Raw genomic sequence first — 21,524 nt, 5'->3', positions numbered from 1 at the left:
TCTCATTTGGAGCACACCATTTATCCCTGATGTGCACTTGAGCAGCCAGATTTTGTTTTCAGGTGTGTAATTAATTTTTTTAACGTGATTTCTCTCCTAGGAAACTGCAAACAAACAGTTCTGGCTTTCGTGGCTGGGCGGCTCGGGTGAGCGTCAGGGCAGGGAATAGGCAGGCAAGGAGCCGAGGCCAGATCCCAGAGGACGTGAGGAGCTGCAGTTTTGCAGAAGCTCCCCATGCTCCTGCTTTCCAAATGCAGTTGCATCCTTTAGCACAGCCCTCTGCCTCCTCTGGCACCACCACACTCCCCACGGGCACCAGCAAAGGTTTGCAAGGGGAAGCAACAACCATTTTCCCTGTTCCCAACTCAATCTGTTGGGAATTACCATTTTTATTAAGACTTAACATGGCCTTGGTTGCTGGGAATGTGATTTGCTCCTGGAATGAGATTACAGCAGCTCCTGAGGAGCCCATATCAGCATCCACCTCAGTGTGATGATGCTCCCATCCCCAGACAGAGGTGCTTCCATCAACAGATGTTCCCAGGCATCTTTGCCACAGGGAGAGGCTGTGCTCAGGCATAGTACGGAGAGATCCCTGTGAATCCACCATCCTGAACTCTTTCCCCTCAGCTGGGATGTTTGCTTCCCAGGGATGATGCTGGGCTATTTCTGCAACTATCACCTCTCACAGGGCAGGCATGAGAAAGGATGGAAGAGAAGCAGCGACCGAGGGTGGATAACATCTGCCCTCGCTGCACATCCCTGTGCCCAGCTGGGTGTGAGTTGTGTGGGCAGGTGTTCCTGAGTGTTCCTCTGCATCCCAACTCAGAGCAATCCTCCTCTGGTGAGCAACACAGAGAATCACCTGCTGTGAATGTGCAAGTGCATCTCTTCAATGCTCCTGCTGCCAGGGAAGTTGTTATACGACTTTTGATGGTGGTTTTCCAGATGAAAGGAGGTGAAAATCACCTCCATTAGTTGGCAGAGATGGGTGGGAGGATCTGTGAAGAGAGCAATTTGGGTCTGACTCTGTGCAAGTCCCAGCCCTCTTCCCTGCAAGACCCCAGGGCATGGGATGGCAGTTTTGGGGGCACACAAGATGCTGCTGTGCCACCCCCATAAGAGGACTTGGGACAGGGCTGGCACTGCAGCAGTTTGGAGGTGGCTGGGGCAGTGCAGGCATAAGGGAGGACTACAGCCAGTGACACCCCTGGGACTGGTCCTCTGCACTTCTCTGCTTCCTGTCCCATCAGTGCAGTTGGTCTCACCAGCAGCAGCTGCCTCCAAAATAAAGGCACTGCTGCAAGCCCCCCACAATGATTGGGGAGTTGGTCTTCAGGAGTCAGTCTTGGCCATTAAAAAACAGGCAATGACTTCCTGAGGGGGGATGGCACCACTCAGACCCCCAGAACCATCAACTAGACTTCTTGGGATTTTTTTCCTACATGTTTAATTCTCTATAGTGACTTTCAGGAAGGGACAGTGCAGTCCCCAGGGGCCATAGGAGGGGCTGAGTGCTCTGCTCCTGCATCCCACCACCCTCTGTGCTTTGAAACTACTTTCCAAGGAGCTACTTAGCATTCAGAGCAGGTGCCTGTGCCGTTTCAGGGCAAAAACTCTCATTTGCCTTCAAAAACACATCGATCTTCTGCAGTCTGCCATGAAGGGCAGCTCCTGCCCTCCAAAGTAGGACAGAGGGCACATGCGGGCCTGGCTTGGCTTTCCCAAATGCAAGTGGGATGAAGGGACCCCAGTCCAGGCTCCATCCTGCAGCAGCACCTTGCTGTCACACCGGAGCCCCTTACCCATTGCTGCTCAGCTCTGCAAGCCCCTGGGTTCAAAGTGAAAGGCATCAAATCCTTGATCACTTCAATTTCCCTTCTGTCTTTTTTTCCACTTCTCCACTGGAGGAGTTCAGCTCCCAGATGCTGCCTGAACATGAGCAGAAAAGAAAATTCTGGGGAATTGCTGCTGTCTCTGGGAAATTCATTGCAGGGGTCTGGGCAGCTGAGCTGTTGCCAGTCACTCCCTGCCCTGTGTTTGGCCACTGGTGGGATTGTGGGCACACTGCATCCTGGCTGCCACCAGCATTCACCAGGAACCAGAACCTTTTCCCAACAAGGTTTGGTGCCACATGAGGGTTATAAGCTCATCTGCCTAAAAGGAATGGCTGATTTATCTGCCTTCCCTCTCCTGATAAAGGCCTGGCTGTGGGCTCACCAAGCGGAGGAGGTAATACTGAAATAGATTCTTTTCTTATACTTCACGTGGGAATTATTATTATGCCTCTCTTGAGTCCCCCCTCTGCTGCCAGCACAGGAAAAACCCCCGCGGTGACACCATCAGCAGCACTGCCACCAGACAGGATGGGACTGTGTCCCCTGGCACTGCAGTCAGGCCCCTGGCACCAGGGGCTTCCCTCTCCCACCCACACATGGTAGGTACATCCTCCTGGGCACCTATGGTGCCACAGAAAGAGCTGTGGAGCTGAGCATCTCCTCCTGCATTACGTGCCAACTGCCATGAAGAGTGAAACCTGTCACCACAGGGAGCAGATTCCCTGCACACCACAGGCTGGGGGGCCTTTGCTCCAAAGTGTTTGCTTATTACTTATTGCAGCTATCCTAGTGCCAGCATTCCCAGCTAGGGACCAGTGTGCACTATGGTCCCTCTGGCCTCAGCAGTCACCAGCTCCCCAGGTTGCAGTAGCACCGCAGCCCTTGGAGACTCTAATCCTGAGAATGCAAAGGAGAAGCAGGTCCTGCTCCAGCCCACCCATGGCCCTCTCCTCCTGGCCTCTTGGGGGAAGTGAAAGGACTGGTGGCTCCCATTAGTGAGGTGAAGGGACAGCTGGGGAGAAAAACGACTATTGATCGTCCCTGTGAGTTCAGCGTGAGGCACGCACAGCCCACGGCTGCGATCGATAGTGCCAGGGAGGCATTTGCTCTTGCTCTCAGTGAGGGTTGTGTGTCCATCTGAGGCTCCAGGAGGAAGCCTGTGCTGTGCCACCATTCAGCATAGCTCCTGCACAGGTCCATCCTGCATTGTGCACCCTCCACCAGGTTCTCCAGGCTGGTATTTCCATCATAGGAGGCAGAAGGGCCGGGATGCTCACTCGTGCATGGCAGGGGTGAGAAGGCAAAGCATGAATGCAATGGCTGGAGCCTCTCCATCCCCTCAGTTCCCACCCTGGTGGCATGGAGACAGCCCCAGAATCTCTCTGCCTGGCAGGGTTTTCTCTGTGTCAGGACCTGTGGGCTCCCTTCCCATCAGAGATGCTCCATACACACAGGCTCCCACCAGAGCCATGTTCCTGTCCTGCTTCCCATCCCCAGGGGCTGACTGCTCTGGTGTTTCACGGGGTGCCCAGCGTGAGATCCAAGATTTCCGTCCCTCCAGAAGAGGATGTCGGCAGGGAAGGCAGAACTACACTTCCCAGAGTGCTCCTGGCACTGCCGGGGGAAAGGCTGAGGGACCCAGACAACAGCTCCTCCCTGCTCCTGTGTTATTCTCCTTCTTATTTATTTGTGGGTTTTCTGTACTTAACTGTCTGCCTCGTCCACTTAATTGGGGGATTATTGCCGCTACCTGCCCGCCCGCCAGAGCCCAACTCATTACTGGGGCTTATTTATTAGCAGCGAGGCAGGAGAAACGCACCCTGCAGCTCCCTCTTCTCCAGCACAGGCAGCTGGAGGCGATGGAGGAAAGCGAGCGGGAACCAGAATGGGGCCAGAGACAGCGACCACAGGTTGTCCAGGGCCGGGTCAAAACCTCTACCATGCATGGAGGCATCGCAGCAGCCTCTTGCAGCATCTGGCATCAGCTCGTGACACCTGCTCTTGGCAAAGCGCAGAAGGAGCACTGAGAGCCTGGATGCTCCTTAAAAGTGTTCCCTGAGCTCAGAAAAGGTCAGTCGCACAGTGCTGTCCTTCTGCTCACAGCGAGGGACCCCTCTGCTTGGCACAGAGGCAGCTGAGTGACAGCCACATGGCAGGGTGATGCCATCGGCTCATGGAAGCCCATGGCAGGGAGGCAAAGGGGCCAGTGCCTCCTGAGCCCAGGAGAAGCTAGAAGAGCCCCACAGCCCCTCTCCAAATTGCTGCTCCCATTTCCAGGCGGGAGAATTCAGGAAAAATGTGGGACAGCAGGAGAGAGCTGCATATTGAGTGCTTTAATAAATAAAACATGGAGAGAAGGCAATCAGAGCTGCCCACTTGGCTGCAGCAGCTCAGTCTGCGGCGGCTGCATGGGAGGAATTCACAAGAGGTGCCACCCCAGCCGTCAGCCTCGGCGCTGCTCCTCTGCTCACATCCAAGTTTTGCTGCCTCAGCACCAAGGGGGATTGATTTATTCATCAGCTTCTCCATCCCGCAGCAGCCCTGCAAGAAGGAGTGGTGCAGTGAGCTTGAGCTGTGTGATGTGAGGAGCAGCACGGCGGGAGCAGGGAGGGATAACCGGAGGTGGCTCCCAGCTGACCTGCGTCTGACCCTGCCATGATGCCTGGTGGAGGAAGGATTCCCCAGGGTGGGAAATGTGAGCAGCAGACTCCCCTGGGGCCACGATGCTGAGCCCTCCTCAGACACTAAGGCACAGCTGTCTTGCACCCCCTTGTCAGGAGGGAGGGGCAGGACTCCGCTGTTCAGAGGGCAATCAGAGATCCCAAAGGCCAAACAGATCGCAAAAACTAGTTACAATGAGAGGCACCCACCCCAGAAAGCACCAACCCCAGAGCATCCCCAGGGCTCAGTGGGAGCTGTTTTGCACATCCACAAATGCAAAATAAAATCCAAGGGAAAATGGGCTTTGCCTGTCTGCTAGGAACATGGGATTAGCAGCCTTTGGAGAGGGACTGGGCAGGGGAAGGAAGAGCCCCAGCCCCTCAGGCCAGTGGGGATCTTGGAGTTTTGGCTTCTTAAAACCTCTGTGGACAAGTTCTTGCTCTTTGCCCCACTCCTTCTTTCCACCACTCCCTGCCCTACACAACAGCACATGGCCAGCCTGCCCATATCCCCACCCCAGAGCTCTGCAGCCTCCCAGAGCAGCCCCCTCTCCAGCCTCTCCCCCCATTCTGCTCCCCCTTGGCTTGCATGTGAGCCCTGCAGACCCCAGCAGGCTCAGAGCTCTTCATCACCCCATGCTTGGAACACCCTGTAAGAGAGCCTGGGCAAGGACTTTGTCATGTGCAACAGTGGTCTCTGATTTGGGGAGCACCACTGGCACTCCAAGACACCCAGAGGTGTTCTGTCTAGAGACCTCTCCTCTGGAGGGGCTGGCAGTGCCATGGGAGAAGAATCAACAACTCTGAGGGAGAGAAGCACTCGGGCCTATGGGGGGAGAATGAATATTGGAGGGAATTGCTGGATGGTGGGTGACTGGAAGATCCAGAGGGTCAGGAGGGATGGCCAGGGACTCAGGGAAGTTGCTGGGTACTGGGGAAATGGGTGGCCAAGAAATGGGAGGCATGGTCAGGTACTGGGGGTGGCTGTTATGGGCACTGGAGGTGCAACTGCAGGCACAGGCAGTACTGGGAGGGTTGCTATGTACTGGGGGGTGATGCTGGGTGCGGGTGGGCATAGCCAGGTAGCAGGGGGAGATGGCTGAATAGCGGGGAGGACACCCCGGTACCGGAGGAGCAATCACCGGGTACCAGAGGGGAACCGCCGGGTACCGCAAGGAACCGCCGGGTACCGGGGCTGAAGGTCGGGCCGGGGGCTGCCGCCCGGGGCGCGGGGCGGTCCGGAGGCGGGCACGGAGGCGGCCCCGCCCGGGAGGCCGTGCGGCGGAGGGGGAGCCAGCACCGGGCCCCCCCTGAACCGCTACGGCTCCCGCCTCCCTTCCGGCGGCGGCTCCTTCCCTGCGCCGGGGGCGGACGGGGCGCACCGGAGCCGCGCCGAGCCAGCCAGGTGGGTGCGGGGCCGGGCCGGGCCGGGCCCGCCGTGCCGCAGAGCCCGGGGGGGGCCGGGCACGGGCGCGGGGATCGGCCCGACGAGCCTCCCGGGGCCGGCGGCTTATGTAACGGGGCGGCGGCCGCGGAGCGGCGGGATGCGGCATGCGGGGCGGGATGCGGGGAGAGATGCAGGTGATGCGGGATGGGGGGAAGGATGCAGGTGATGCGGGTGGGAGATGCAGGGTTGAGCGGCGCGCCCCCGGACTGCCCACCCGCAGTCTGGGGAGGGGGGACGCGCCGGTGTGGAGGGGATAGGAGCAGAAAGGCTGTCACCCTCGGACTGTGTTTTGCATCCCCCCTCCAGCCCCTTTGTCCTGGCCATCATCCGGCAGGCCCAGAGCGGGGAGTGGGCAGGGAGAGTCGGCGACCTGCTCCCCCCGCCAACCCCTGCCTGCACCCGGGAGGCTCCGTGCACCCTTCTGCTGAGGGGAGCTCCTGCCGGGCTCTTCGCATGCCTCCCCAGTACTGGCTCCCTCCTCCATCCTGCTCTCCGCACTAAGTCCAGCCACTCGTGCAGCGTTCCATCTTCCTGTCCCCAATCCCCTGGGACCAAACCACTCTCCCCTCCACACTATCCCTACGAGATGCCTCCCCAACCCCACGCTCCAGCCCCTCTCCCCGCTGTGCCCCCATCGCCGAGGCTGCAGCACCCGGGCAGGTGGCTGCCGTGATCCGGGCCTGGCAGCGCGCGGTGGCACTGCTGCCCGCATGGCACGAGCGTGACCGGGCAGCCGCTGCCCGAGGCAGGCAGAGTGGTGAGTCAGAGTGGCAAAGCAGGGCTGGCACCTTCACTCAGAACAGGGCTCATGGCTCAGGGCTTCTCTGTGCAACCATCAGTGGCAGCTGCTGGCTGGGGCTGGCGAAGGAACTGTGACTGGTTAAGGAACTGGAGCTGGTGAAGGAAGCAGAGCGATTCAGGTCAAGCTGAGGTGCTGGGTTGGGCAAATAGAGGATGAGGAAGGATGGGCCAGACGCAGGATGCAGAGGAGTGTCCTCCCTGACAAACCTGTCCTTGTCCACCTGAGGCTATAGCACCCCAAGGGTTGCCACGACAAGCTCCAGCATGGAAACAGGGAGCTCAGTCCCCATCCAGCAGCACTGCTCCTCGTGTCTATCCCTCACTGTCCTGGGGAAACTGGAGATAGATCAGCTGAGACAAATTGGCACAGAAAAATGTCTCAAAGTCTCCCTTGGCTGTGGGCCGAGTGTTGGTTTCTTCGATTGCCTTGCATGATGACATTAGTATTGAAATGACCCCAACCAGACAGAGCTCCAAACACCTCACAGCACTGGAGGATGATTGTGGTTCACACCTTGGCTCTTCCCTGGGTTTCTGCAGAGGCTGCTGCCAGGCACAGACCATCAGGCCTGGAGCTGATTATGAGGAGCCGTACTGGGAGCCGAGGGGAGCCACGCTGAGTTGCCCAGCATGGTTTAAGCACCAGCACCGAGAGGTTCCAGGGCAGGTCTGGTACTGTGGAAAAACACTCTGGAGAAGAGACAGTGACCGCTGGCAGCGCAGCACATCTCTATTCTTGCCACTGGGCACCACCGTGCCCCCATGGCCCAGAGCTTGAGAGGTCTGGTATGGCAGGTGGGCACGGTCACTGCAGCCCAGGCTGCTGCCACTTCCACCAGTACCGAGCCCAAACCCTCAGGCATCATGTGCTGCCCCAACAGCCAGGGCTGGATCCAGAGCAGGACCTTCCCAGCAGCCAGAGGATCTCTGCTCTTGCCCGCAGCCTCTGTGTGTTCCTGGCCAGACCTTCCCATTTGTTCTTATGCCAGAATCATCCTCGAGTTTAAATGATCCTTCTCCCTCCCCGGTGTTTACTCGCCGGGTGTATTTATAGAGAGCAATCAGGCCTGCTCAGCCAGGGTAAACAAGCTGTGCTCCTGCAGGCTGCTCTCGCGTGAGCGCTCTCTGCTCACTCGTCCCAGGAGCTTTCCCCTCTGCCTCTCCTGGTCCCTCTTCCTGGCTGCAGAGACCTGGACCATCTTCCTCATCCAGCTATGGGCTCTCCAAGCTGTGCCCCCAAGCACCAGTGTCTCACTAGGTCACCCAGTATTTCACCAGGAGCCACTGTCACCTTTACTGTGTTGTTTTGCACTAAAGGTCCCTGCTCCTCCTGTACACAGCCAGACCATCATATCCATCCCTAGCTGGTGTCACCAGCTCCTGCTGTGACACTCACCAGAGGCTCAGAAACATTGCTCATCTCAGTCAAATCCTCAGAGCCCCACAACAGTGTGACCCAGACCTGCCCTGTCCTGTGGCAAGATGAAGTATGCAAGAGGCATTGAGGTGTTTGAGGCTGAGGATCTGCTTTTGGAAGGCAAGGCAGGTTGGCTCAGGTACAGGACCCCAGCTGGGGAATGCCTCTGGGGGCTGCCCAGTGCAGTGTGGCACCCTGAGCCCTTTGCATCCCTGCATGAGGGCCGGGACAGGGCACTGCTGGCAGATACTTTCCCCAAGCATCACGAGTCTGAGCCTTCCTTCTCACCTGGTGCTCAGACACAAAGCTGATGCCAGACCCAAGACAGCTCCCAAGAGCACCTCCCTTAGGCAGTGTAAGTGCTTTGAGATGTGTGCCCTGAGTTTGTCAGCCTGTGCACCCCACTGCTCCCCTTCCCCAGCCCACCCTCCTTCCAGACATTTGGACAAGCTCAGCTGTTCAAGCAGGGTGCTGAGAGCTGGAGGTGCCAAATCACAAGAGCTGTGGACTCACTAATGGTCTCATCTTGAGCATTAAGTTTTCCCTGGATACTGTCTTGTGTCCAGACCTCAGCTGGATCAAAACAACTCTGCCAGCTGCTGGGGGCAACGCTATCCCTGGAGCTGGGGGTGTTCTGGCACATCACCCTGGTCTTCTCTTCCCTGTCCTCTGTGTTTGGCTGCGGTTGGTGTCTGGTTGCTTGGACAGACAGACAGATTGAGCTAGTGCAGCTGTCCAGGTGAGATGCATCTTTTTGGTACTGGGAGTTTCAGCACATTGCAAAGGAAGAAAAAAACCAACTTTGATCTGGCTCAAATAAAAAATACCCTGCAGGGATCAGAGCAGGAACCCCCAGGACTCTCTGCATCCTCTCAAAAATCTGGACAGGGGGTCCCTGCTCTTCCCACCCTCTGGGTTTTCAACAAATATCTCCTGATTTGCTACCCCAGGCCATGGCCAGCAGAGCCAAACTGATTCTGTTCCAGCCCAGCTGTCTCCTTGGCACTGGGCTGTCTGGAAACCAGACGCCCCCAGGCACACATCCCTGCAGCACTCTGCAGCCCATGTTACCCCGCTCCAGAGCCTTCCCATATCCCAAAGGAGGCAGCAGTTGTCCCCAGCAAAGGTCACCTTCACACTGCTTCTGAGCCCTTTCCAGGCTGAGCTTTTAGCGCTGCATTTCCCAGGGAAGCAGTTGCCATTCCGGGATCTCCTTGGGGGTCCCACTGGGGACTCTTTGCCTCTTTCCCACAGCCAACCTCACCAAACCCTGTTCCCAGGGGCTATTAGTGTCTCCTACTCCTGGGGTTGGAATGAGGCATCCCTGTTCTGTAATGCTTTTTAAAATGCAGGCTCCATCCATCCCAGTCCCTGCTCTTCCCCAGCGTCGGTGTTTGTTTGCCTGTGTTTCCCCCAGCTCCCCTGGGTCATATATTTATCTTCAATTTGCCAAAGCCTCCCTCCTTTCCCAGGGTGGAGGAAAAGCCTTTGTTTGAAGTCAGGATGAATGTGTAACTTCCCCAGGAATCTGCTCCTCGAGTCACAGAGCAGAAATCACTCTGATGACACCCATCACCGTGACACCAGCCACACCACAGGGACAGACCACCCCGGAAACTGCCAGCATGGCACCCAGCACCCTTCCCAGGCCAGCATCCCCCAGGAGCACCCCCTGCACCTCCCCAGGCATCACAGGGGGATTTCAAGGACATTCAAGGAAGGGACAAGATGCCCAGGCAGAAGTTTCCTGAGGTCCAGCAGAAGTGGGGAGCCCAGAGCGACGTCAGGCTTTCTTCGATTGTCGAGTCTGAGCAGGGCTTTTGTTTGGCGGCTTCTTTTAACTTGCCATTATGTTCTCCAAAGAACGGCAGAGTTAATGTGAAATTTTAAAACCCTCAAAGAGTTGAGAGCTCTCTAAATTTTTAATGAGGGCATCCAAACTGTCAGGAGCCTGCAGAGACATCCAGGAGCCCTCTGCCAGCAGCAGAGTGGGTGTCCCTGATTCAGGACAGGACCAAAGACCCTGACAAGCTGCCACCTCCTGCAGCCTGTCACCCTTTGCACGCCCCACCAGGCTCCCACCTGCAGGGAGATGGTGGCTCTTGGCAGCAGGTTGCTCCCATCCTTGGAGGTTGAGATGCAGGGAGTACACAGACCCACTCCCACTCGAGTGGCAGAAAGGGCAGCAGACAGTGGTGTGCTCTGTCCATCACCCATCAAGTGATTCCACTTCGTTGATGCCATCCATTCCTGGAGCCTCTCCACGGCGCTGATCCTCTCACTGTCGGTGTCTCTGCAGGCCCTGCTGTCCCTGCGATGCTCAGCCACCCCCGCGAGGTCCCTGTCCCCCTGCGTTAGGTGCCGAAGCAGCAGACACCTCGTGCTTCACACACCAAGGTAGGCAGTGCCGTGGCTCTCGGGGGGCTGTGGGGACTCTCACTCCCTGTGTTATGGGGGCCATAGCTCAGCCATGGGATGAATGGGGGGTGCAGAGGCACCACCTGGGGCTGCCTCAGCAGAGCCAGTAGGGTCACACAAGATGGGGAGAGGTGGGGTCTGTCATGGGCATCCTCGTGACACCTTGGTGAAGGGCAAGAGGCACCCAGACCAGCTCAAGACCAGCTCAAGGCCACAGGAGTAAAGACCAGCTCAGACTCTGGACAGATGCTGGGCACGGTCCTGCCTGGGGACCATGGCAAATGACAGTGACTGTGGAGCTGGCACAGGGACAGGAGGTTTTTTTCTTTCTTCTCCTTTTTTTTTTTTTTTCTTTTGAAAGCCCCCAGATGGGAAAGGTACGAGCCAAACCCCACTGAAAGCAGCCAAGAATGAATTTTCTGGCCCGAGCCCCAGCAGCTCTTGGAGCGTTGCCGTGCCCGTCCGGCGTCACGCCACAGCGGAAACCCCGAGCGCAGGCAGGCTGGGGGAGGTCTCAGATGGGGTGGGCAGTAAGCCCCCTCCCCATCCCAGCCGCTCTCTGGTGTGGGGATCTCACCCCTCCCAGTGTCCCAAGCCAGGGGATGAATGCAGGCTCATCCTGCTCCCACCGAGCTGCAACTTGGCTGGAGCCCAAGCACCCAGATGTCCCCCTCCACGCTGCCATGGAGCCCCCCACCGTGCAGCCATCTGCTGCTGCTGGAGGACAGGGTGTCCCTGGTGTTGTGCCCCTAATTCAGCTCTGTTGCCCGGGGCATGGGGCATCTCAGCTCCTAAACCTCCCCTCTCATGGGATACAATGAGTCCCCCACAGAAGGCAGATGCTCTCCCAGAGCCAGGCTGGCAGTTTGGGTAGAGCAGGGCCAGACATGGTGGCATCTCTGCTCCTTTCATCCTCCCACTCCCCAGCTTTGGTGGTACATAGAGGGGCTAAAGCACCCCAGTCTCTGCCCTCGACTCAGGAGCCCCTAAGAGCTTTCAGGATCCAAAATCTGTGTCAGCAAGAGGCTGAACCTCAGGGGAGCAGTGCCCAGGGTCTCATTTTTTAGGATGTTTCAGCTGGAGGGGGGACAAGGTGGGGGCTCGCCCTACTCTGCTGTGACCTCGTTGCCCAGCCTTGAGACAGTCATGCCCTTGTCCTTCACACTTTTTACTGTCAGGGAAATGAGGGTGGGTATAACCACTCTGAGGCTTTCTGTGGGGAGCAGGTGCCCAAATCCCATCCTGACAGAGACAGGAAGAGGATCCTTGGGTATCCACTCCCCACACATCATGACCACCTTGGTCATCGGTGCCTGCACAGGCCCTGCACATCCCTGCCAGCGCAGCAAGGCTGGAAATCAGTGTGTGCACAGGCTGGAGCGATGGGGAGACAGCGCAGGGGCTCAGGGGGGCTTTTATCTGCTCCCCAAGCAGTGTGTGGTGTACTGTGCCCAGCTCTGCTCTGCACTGGCCCCTGCAGAGCTGTGCGGGTGTGCGTGCCTGCCATAAATATTGATGGGGTGGACTCAGCGCAAGTGTGCCTTTGTATGGGCGATTGGGATGTAAATGCTGTACCTGCTGTGTGGGCAGGGGAAGGCGTAGGTGATAGCACCGAGGCTGAATGCGTAGTGGCTTTTCTACAGGGAGGTGGTATCCATCCTGTGTGTGGTGGGGGGTTGAAAGCCACCAGGTGAGTAAGCCCAGGGGTCATAAACCTGTTTGGGGAACTGGCCAGGCCTGCAGTGAGACTAAATCTTCTGACTGAGACTGCAGTGAGCCACCGTGGCTCCCACAGCCTGTCCCTGCACAGCCACACCAGGATAAACAGCGAGGGGCTGCAGCGTCTCTGTTTAATAATGCATGGCACAGAGGCACCGGACACATGCTGGGAGTCGGGAACTGCGGGGATGAGGAGTCACCACTGCAGCACTCAGGTGGCAGAGTCCATCCCGGCATCCCCCAGCACTTACAGGTCCATCCCGGCATCCCCCACCACTCATGGGACACGGTTTCCTTGAGGCTCTGGGTGGCCTTGAGACTGGGACTGGGTGAGCTGAGCTCCGTGTTGCAGGGCACAGGACAGCGGTGGCAAAGCCAAGGTGCTCAGCTATGCAGTGTCTGCCACCTCAGCAGCGGTGGATGCTTCTTAGCTGGAGCTTGGAGCTGACTCCCTGTCCCCTTGGGCACTCTCGCTGAGAGATTCAGCCCCTCCATCACTCTCTTAGACAGATGTAGGTGTAGATGGTCTTTTTTGGGGAACTCGGAAGTGGAGCAGCACTGGGAGCACCCCTCTCTCTCCGGCATGCTGGGAACAGCTGGAAGCCCTTGGCTCAGTCCACTCCTCGCCCCATCCCTCCGTCAGCCGCAGCCTCCCTGGCTCGCACACTGCTGTTGCCATGCCTGGGACGAGCAGGTGTGTGTATGCTGGGGCCCTGCAGGCACCACTTCACAACCAGCTCCTGTGAATGGCCCCCCCGGGGACACACACGTCCCTCATTGCGTGCGGTGCCGTGATCCGGCCCCACCGACCATCTGCTGCGGCAGCTCCCCGCCACCCACTCACTCCCCAGCCCACACCGCGCCCTGCGGCACAGAGCTGGGCAGGGACGAGCTGGGGGTGCCCAGTGAAACCCCCACCCCACAGGGAGGGGACAGACAGGTCTTCCTGCGATGGGGTTGTGGTAGCGATGCAGATGCCGACGGGGCTGTGGCATTAATGCAGACGGACCCGTGAGGTGATGCAGGAGAGCAGGAAGAGCTGCAGCATCAGCCTGGAGCCCCTCTGGCTGCAGGGGTGCAGTGCTGTGCCCCTACAGAGCAGGGCATGGGGAGGGCAGCAGGAGCCTCCCCTAGCCAGCCAGCAAAACCCAGAACAAGGGAGACCCTCTGGGCATGGGGCCAGCAGAAGTTATCCTGTGAGGGTGGTTTTGGCCTGCTTGCTTTGTCCCTCTCTGGTCAGCTCAGGGGATCTTGCCACCCCCAGTCTTTTCCCGACAGTGCTACTCCCACAGTCAGGAGCATCAGGGATGAAGCCATGGCAAGAGCCAGCCTTCCTCCCTGCCAGCCCCAGGGCTCATGGTGAGGCTCCCAGCCAGCCCCACAGTGAGACCCGCATTCACACCCCGTGTTTGCTGTGGATGTGATAGTGGGTGAGTGGGTGCTGGGGGGGCACCCCCATGTGCTGAGGGTGCTGTGACTTGATGCAGGGGCAGAGCAGTGGCCCTGGCATCCCCAGGGGCTGGACGCTGTAGGCTCTGAGCACCTCACACTCTCCTTGAGTGCAGCATAAGGGTCCCTTTGGCAAGGGTCCCCCTCACCTCGCAGTGTCACCAGTGGGAGGGGCAGCAGGGGCTGTCCCTGCAGTCTATTCTCAGCTGCTGCACTGGAGGGTCCGTCTCCAGACTGATGCTTCAGCACGCTGGTGCCTGTCCCTGTCCCTGTCCCTGCCGGGTGCCAGCCCCAAGGGACCAGGGCTGCTCTTCAGAGGCTGCAGCTGCTGTGTGTTTCGTGCTGTCTCTTCCCCTTCTCCCCGTTGCTGTTTTTGTTTTGTTTAAGAGGCTGGGTTACGAATTTTAAACAGGCTCCTGAAAAACCCAATTACCTCCAGAAGACAACCTGATAAAAGCTGCCTAAGTGGCACTGTGGAAATCGCCTTGTGCAGCAGCTGAGGGAAAACCAACATAACAAAGCCTTTGGAAATGGAGTTAACCACTTTTAATCCCTTGGTGCGATGAGAAGGACCAATAATTATTTTCTGCATAGCTGGGGGGGCGGGGGGATAAGTGAAATAACTGCCCTATGCTAATGGGTGGCAGCAGGCTGGGCTGGCAGTGCTGCAGGGATGGGTGCAGGTATTCAGGCACCTGCTTCCCTCTGCCCGGGAGCTTTGCCCAGAGGCTGTGACCTTGCAGAGTCCCTGTCTGGCTATGGGAGCTGGGGACAATGCCGATGGGCAGGTGCCACTCAGGCGTTGCTGGCGGCGGATGCTGTGGGCGATGTGACGGCACCAGCCAGCCCCGTGCCCTTTCCCTGGGCGCCAGAGTGGAGCCGAGCAAGGCAGTGCCGGGGCGCTGGCTCCCGGACTAGCTCCACGCCTGCTGTGCTGCCCCAGTGAGCTGGCACAGAGGCAACTTGCAGGACTTGGCAGTGCTGAGAGCTTCCTCCTCCATTTGACCACAGTGCTGCCCTGTCCCTCCCATTCCTCCCTGTCCCTTCGCTTCCTGCCTCCCCAGGCAGCTCCAGACAGCCACCCAGCAGGTGACACTGCCCAGGATGATACCAGGGAACAGCTGGGCCCAAAAAGTGCCTGTGCTGGGCACAAGCAGCCCCAGCACTGGCCAGAGACAGCTCAGCTCTGGGACTGTGGGGGTCCCTGGGCTCATCCCTGTCCCAGGGGCAGGAGTATCCGCAGGGGTGTGAGGGGCAGGAGGATGGAGGCGATGCCCAGGGCTGGTGACAAGCCCCTGGCTGCTCTTCCCATGGGAGCCCAGCCAGCAGGGCAGAGTTGGGTGCCCGCCAGCCCGTCGGCTGTGGTTGCGACGCCGGCACCGGCAGCTGGAGTGCCGGGGCGTTTGGCCTCAGCTCACATGAGCCTCGTGCTTCCCGCAGCAGCAGGGACGGGGGCTGCTTCGCCCACCTCTCCCTGGCCACCCTGCACCCCACGTGGGGACAGCACTCCGGGACACTGACTCCCAAGGAGGGCAAGCCCGACAGCGCTGGACACTGACACAAGGGATGTCCCTGACAGCTTGGCCACAGCTCGTACTGGGAGCAGTCCCCAGTACTGGGGGAGGATGTGCTTAATGAGTCGAGGCATCTCCAAAGATTGAAAGACTCAAGGACCCATCCCAGGAACAAAAGGAGGCGTTTGTCAGGCGCTGAGAGACGGGCTCGTTAATTCCTCCTGGCTGTCACACTTATCTGTAATGAATTTGTGCTCCGCTGTATTATTTTTAATACAATAGGAGCGGTGCCGCCCGCCCACCGCCCGGCTGCCGGGAGCGCTGACGTCAACGCCCGGAGCAGGGCTGCCGCAGGACGGATGGATGGACAGACGGACGGGCCAAGAACGGGCCTGTCTTGCCGCCCACATGCCTGTCCCACCAGCTGCCAGCGGGCAGAGCGGGGCTGGGCACGAGGGCAGGAGGCATTTTTACTTTGGAGGTGGAAAGAGGAGTTGTTGGCCGATGCCAGGCTGAGGGCTCAGAGCTTATGGAGGTGTGCTACGCCAGGGGGTATTTTTGGGAGCAGTGAAGGGGGTGAACAAGAGGGCCAAATCCTTAATGTGTTGTCCCTGTGCTGAGACTTATCCGTGGCAGCTGCCGTGCATCAAGGCAGGAGCACGGGGTGCACACACACGGATCTGTCAGTGCTGCATCCCTGTGGAGGTGGCGCTTGCAAGCCAGTTTTGGCCCCCCCAGCTGCAGGATGGCTCCCCACTGCTGCCCCATGTCCTGCATCGCCCTCGACCTCCCTGCAGCAGCCCTGGCAGTGCCCAGCAGCACCAACAGCATCTCCACAGCCCACACCACTTGTGGGGGTAGCTGCAGCCTGTCCCAGCTCCCCACAACCTCCCAGGTGTAAGGGTAGGGGATTCCTGAAAGGACTCTACACCCAGACCCTCTCCAGCACTCTTCTGGGCCCCCACAGGGCTGCTACTCCAGAACCTCACCATTAAACATTAGCTATCCCAAAGCCTGGCTCTGAGCACCACTAATCTCATTTGCACAGGGCTCGTCTTGTCTTTAATAACCCAGGGCTGGATTAATTAGGAGGCACCGGCTGCCCCTCTGCAGGGTGAGCACACACCGGCCCTATCGGGACGACTGTGGGAGATCTGTCCCGCAGTGCCAGGGGGGGAAACATAGGAGGGGCTCCAGGAGCCTGTCTCCCTTCAAGCAGGTGCAGGGGGGCTAGGCAGGGAGGTGCCCCCCATTTCCTGCACGGAAACCCCATTCTGAATTGGGTCCTGAGCTCTGTGGGCATCACAGCCTCGATGCCATCGTGAATGGGGAGGGGGAGGAGGGGCGAAATGATTTATCAGGGACTTTCATTAAAGTCCCGCAGCCACCCCACACCGCTGCAGAGGGGATTGTGTTACTTTGGGTCTAGGTACCGACTGAGGGAGCAAGGAGTGCGGGACTGGGGAGTAGCTCCGGCTGATTAATGCCTCGTCTCGCCCGTTAATTGCCGCGGCGGTGAATTATTAACCCCGAGCAGGAGACTCTTGCCCCGTCCCTCCGCTGCGGTAGCGCGGGGTGGTGACCGGGGTGGGGGGCCCGTCCACATCCTGGGGAGCGATGCGGGGCTCCCGGGGACGTTTCCCTGGGGGTCGTGCAGCGTTTCCCGGGAGGGTCCCGCATCCTCCCGCCCCCGCGGGGGGCCGGTCCGTCGCTCCGGGCGGGCCCACGCGTGCCGCCGGGGGCGGGAGGGGGCCGGGCCGCGGCGGGGCGGGGCGGAGCGGCGGCAGCTGCGAGCGGCGGCGGAGCCGGTGAGTGCCGGTGCTGAAGGGACAGCGCCGCCGCTGCGGCACCGGGCGGCCCCGGGCGGCGGGCGGGGCCCCGCGCCGCAGACACCGGGATGGGATGGGGTGGGGTCCCTGCGGCACGCCGTCCCCTGCGCGACCCCTTCGCCCCCAGCGCGGTTCCTGCCCTCCCCGTGTTCCGCGTCCCCCGGTGTCCCCTGCGCCCCCGGTGCGTGGCTCCCGGGTTCCCCCCGCGTCTTCCCTGTGCCTGCGCCCCTGCCGCGGAGCCCCACGGGGTCCCGCACCCCGCTGCGGTCTCGGTGTCTCCCGCCTGCCGGGTGTCAGCTACGTCCCGTGTCCCCGCTGTCCCCCGCCTTCCCGGCGCCCCCCCCGTGTCCCCTGCGTCGCTGCAGCCCGTGCGGTGTCCCCGCTCGGGTGTCACCGGTGTGCCGGTGCCCGCCGGTGTGCCCCGCTTGTGCTGTGTTTCCCTCGTGTTGCCCTTTTCCCTGCACCTCGCGATGTCCCCCACATACCTCACTATCACTGCGCGACCCCCCGCCACGCGGCTGCGGTGCTCCGGTGTCCCCCGTGTCCCCTGCACCTTCCCTACGGCCCCGTTTTCCCGGTGTTTTCCAGTGTTTCCGCATCTCCGGTGGCCCCTGAGCCCCCCGCTGCGGCCCCGGGTCTCAGCACTGTGTCGCCCGGAGAAGCCCCCCCCCCTCACCCGCGGGGTGCCCTAGCCCTTGCAGCAACAAACTTCCCAGGGTCACAGCTCGTGAAGACCCTCCAGCCCCCTGGGGTTCCGAGGATCTGGGGTGGGATAAATGCGAGGCTGCGGCACACTCAGGGCACATGCACACACACACACACACACAGAGCAAACCTCACCCCCAGTATCTGAGCACAGCCTGCAGCCCCCCACTCACATGGGGCACGTGGGGGGCATGGGCACCCCCACGGGCAACCCCCACACACACAGCCCGCCTGTAATCCCCCACACACGCGCACTCACAGAGCACACAAGCAGCCTGCAACACCCCCACACGTACACACACGCGACACAGTCTGCAAATTTGTGTGCACAGCCCCCTGTGCAGCCTGCAAACCCACGGACCTGCACACACAGCCCCCCACACACACACTAACACAGCCTGCAACACCCCCCCAGTGTGCAAACACACACACACGCAGCACAAACACCCAGCACACAGACACAGCCCGCAAACCTGCGTGCACACATCCGCAGAGCCCACAAACCCCAACACTCGCACACGCACAAAGCCTGCAAACAGGCTGCAAGCCCGAACATCGTGGGGGCACGCGCAGCTTGCAGCCCCACAAACTTATCGCGCGTGTGCGCACACACACACCCCATGCAAACACAGCCTGCAGCCACCCGCAAACACACCTCTCGAGCAAACACAGCCTGCACGCCTGCACAGAGCTCACACACAGCGCACCCGCTCCGTCCTGCACACGCAGTGCCCCTGCACGGTGTCACCCATCTGCAGCACCCGCACAGATCACACACACAGTGACAGGCTGCTGCTTGCAACCCCTGCAGCCCCCAAACATCGCCACAACCTGGCACTAACCCTCTGCAGAGCACTCACACTGCGATAGACGCGCACACACGCAGCATCCCATGTCTGGCTGCGCCACGCTGGCATCCCCAGGCAGGGGCTGTCATCCCCCCCCCCCCAAAGCAGGGGCACACAGCGGATGGTGGTTGGTGGGTCCCCATCCCACAAACCCTCAGGCAGCACCCCTGGCTCCTGCTGCCACACCAAGGGCAGTGGTGAGGTGGAACATCCCTCTGCAGTCCCTGTCTTGGTCCCTCCATAGGTCCTCAAGGCCAGCAGGGATGTGAGGAGGGGGTTGAGGGAAAAAGGCACAGCACACTCTCTGCTTGCAGACCCCAGAAACTCCCTCTGTCCATTCTGGAAGGCATTTGGGACTGGGGATGCAGAGGGGCACAAAGTGCAGCCCCAGGGACCGTCCCATTCCTTGTGCCTGGGCAGTAGGAACCATGGGCATCATGTCCCAAACCCTGTCCCTCTCTGCCCACACAGGTGGCCCAGGTCAGCAATCCCGGACAGCAGTGGATGAGCGCTGGGCATTGGCCTAGCCACACACACACACCGGCACCATGGACTTTGTCATGAAGCAAGCGCTGGGCGGTGAGTGGGTGCTGTTGCCCCTCAGTGTCCCCTCTCCAGGAGCAGTGCTGGCCTGACACCCTGGGATCACAGTGGGAGGGACATGGCTGGGGGACAGAGTCACACAGAGAGCCACCAGCAGTGGGGGGCTGCTGCTGAAGCCCTCTGGGGTTCCTGTTCCCAGCACCGTCAGCAGCTGGCTGGGGAATCCTGGCTCTCCTGCCGCTAAGTGGGATTCCCCAGCAGGTCCCCTGGGTGCTGAAGGAGCTGCCAGCATCTCCCCCGGCTGATGCTGAACTAGGGCAGCGCAGCCAGCCCATGGCACTCCCTATCCCCACAGCCTCTAGAGCCCATCTGCAGCTCACTTTGGCATGGGTGGCCCTGGGGATGTCCCAGGTCGTCCTTGTGGCGGGGAGGGGGTCCTTGCCCTGCCTGCCTCTGCAGGGCTTCAGCAGCCAGCGTCAAGCTGCAGCACCCTTGGGGACCAGCCAGTGGTCTTGTGATGCCACAGGGGCCACCAAGGACATGGGAAAGATGCTGGGGGGAGAGGAGGAGAAGGACCCCGATGCGCAGAAGAAGGAGGAGGAGAGGCAGGAGGCTCTGCGCCAGCAGGAAGAGGAACGGAAAGCCAAGCACGCCCGCATGGAAGCCGAGCGGGAGAAAGTCCGGCAGCAGATCCGTGACAAGGTGGGCACATGCTTTTCCTGCACCTGCCCCTGCTCCTGGCACCCGGGGTAGGGCTGGGACAGGGAGCTGGCATGGCTGGGAGGAGGGTGGCCCAAGGCAGTGGTGACGGGCACGGGCACAGTGCAGGCAGTGCCCTGTGCCTGCCCTGCTGAGGGTCTGTGTCCTCTCAGTATGGGCTGAAGAAGAAGGAGGAGAAGGAAGCAGAGGAGAAGGCTGCCCTGGAGCAGCCGTGTGAGGGCAGCCTGACGCGCCCCAAGAAGGCGATCCCAGCAGGCTGTGGGGATGAGGAGGAGGAGGAGGAGGAGAGCATCCTGGACACCGTCCTCAAGTACCTGCCTGGCCCGCTGCAGGATATGTTCAAGAAGTAACAGCACCGTCAACCCTGCCATAGGGTGCTGGGGCATGGGCGCCCTCTCCCCTACGACCCCTCCATCAGTTCCCTTGGCCCCGGAGAGGGGGTCCCTACACCCCCTCCCATCCCCTCCTGCCCTGTCCCCTGACCCGCCCGTCCCGTCCAGGCAGGGCCCCCCCACCACGCCAAAGGGGAGCAGCCCTGGCCGGACAGGGCGAACCGGGACCAAATGCACTGATGTAACCTCGTGGCAGGCTGGGGGCACCCAGGCCCTACCGGCCCCCCCGGGGTGGCTCCTTGTGCCCCCTGCCCTGCCCCTTCTGCCCTCCCAGGGGACCCCAGCAGGCTTCTGCTCGCCTGCCCTCGTTCCCAACACTGCCATCCCCCTGCCCCGTCCCGCCCTGGGCCAAGCCCAAAGCACAAAGCCAGGCGCCCTGCCCACAGCTCCCCCATCCCCGGTCGTCGGGCACGGGGGTCCCCCGGGGCTGCCCGGTGTGCCCCTGCATCGGGGGGTTGGAGGGGACCCCCCTCCCCGCATCTCTGGCCCCATAGTTAAAGCCATATCAGTTAGACTGCAATACTTCAGCACCGGGAGGAGCGGGCGCCACGCTCCGCCAACCGTGTACAAAGGCACGTGCGGGGCAGGGAACCCCCTGTCCCGTCCCCCCGTCCCCGCCGCTCGCTCGTCTGTGTCTTGGCCCCGCTGGCCCCCGTCCTCGCATTAGTGTCTCTGTGCCAGGGTGCGCCCCATCGCTCCATGCGTCCTCGTGTCCGCTGCTCAGACTCCCACCCCTGAGTCCCCACTGTCCCCGGGGGCCACCCGCGGCGCTGAGCCGAGAGCCCCCCGCCGCGCTGCCGGGACCCCCAGTCTGCCCCCTGCAATAAAGCCAGCGCGGGGCCGAGGGCTGCCGGGCCAGCCCAGGGCTGGGAGTGCCCGGCTGCCCCCCACCTGACGCTGGACACACGGGTCCCCGGGCCTGGGACGGCATCCCTGGGCAAGCGCCCCGGGATGTCCCAGGAGCTGCTGCTTGTACCCCAACGAGGGGAGGCAGGGGCACACCCTCATCCCAGCCCGGCCCTTGCCGCACCGTGCTCCCCCCTACCCGTGCTTCCTCAGCCACGGCCCCCAGCCGCCCACGAGGGCCCTCCAGGGAGGCGGCGGGCAGCTTGGGGCCCCACAGACATGCTGTGACCATCCTGCTCGAACTAGTCTTTGACAAACTAATAAAATAAAGGGATTTGTACATTGCTCCAGCCTCTTCTCATCCATTGCTTCCCTGGG

The 21,524-nt window shown here is 60.7% G+C and overlaps 1 protein-coding gene across 2 annotated transcripts; it reads left to right on the top strand.

The window, feature by feature from the left end:
• Positions 1 to 5,761: 5,761 nt before the first annotated feature.
• CPLX2 (complexin 2) lies at positions 5,762 to 21,491 on the top strand. Of its 2 annotated transcripts, XM_050311836.1 has the most exons (5): positions 5,762 to 5,903; positions 10,463 to 10,560; positions 19,117 to 19,224; positions 19,715 to 19,890; positions 20,061 to 21,491. In XM_050311836.1, exons 3-5 carry the CDS (start codon positions 19,194 to 19,196, stop codon positions 20,256 to 20,258), a joined length of 405 nt encoding a protein of 134 aa, XP_050167793.1. In that variant the 5' UTR covers positions 5,762 to 5,903; positions 10,463 to 10,560; positions 19,117 to 19,193; the 3' UTR covers positions 20,259 to 21,491. The 2 variants fall into 2 exon arrangements, with proteins under 2 accessions (XP_050167793.1, XP_050167794.1); XM_050311837.1 differs by lacking the exons at positions 5,762 to 5,903; positions 10,463 to 10,560 and adding an exon at positions 17,027 to 17,071.
• The last annotated feature ends 33 nt before the right edge of the window (positions 21,492 to 21,524 follow it).

This window comes from Myiozetetes cayanensis, unplaced genomic scaffold, assembly GCF_022539395.1.
Source record: "Myiozetetes cayanensis isolate MyiCay16 unplaced genomic scaffold, myiCay2020 scf17, whole genome shotgun sequence".
Taxonomy (NCBI): domain Eukaryota; kingdom Metazoa; phylum Chordata; class Aves; order Passeriformes; family Tyrannidae; genus Myiozetetes; species Myiozetetes cayanensis.
This window is presented reverse-complemented; position numbering and strand designations above follow the sequence as displayed.

What these genes read in the sequence shown, in the direction of transcription:
- CPLX2 (XM_050311836.1), top strand. Translation starts at nt 19,194, where the DNA reads ATGGACTTTGTCATGAAGCAAGCGCTGGGCG. An exon ending in CATGAAGCAAGCGCTGGGCG is followed by an intron (nt 19,225 to 19,714) that starts GTGAGTGGGTGC and finishes GTGATGCCACAG; the next exon opens with GGGCCACCAAGGACATGGGA. An exon ending in GGCAGCAGATCCGTGACAAG is followed by an intron (nt 19,891 to 20,060) that starts GTGGGCACATGC and finishes GTGTCCTCTCAG; the next exon opens with TATGGGCTGAAGAAGAAGGA.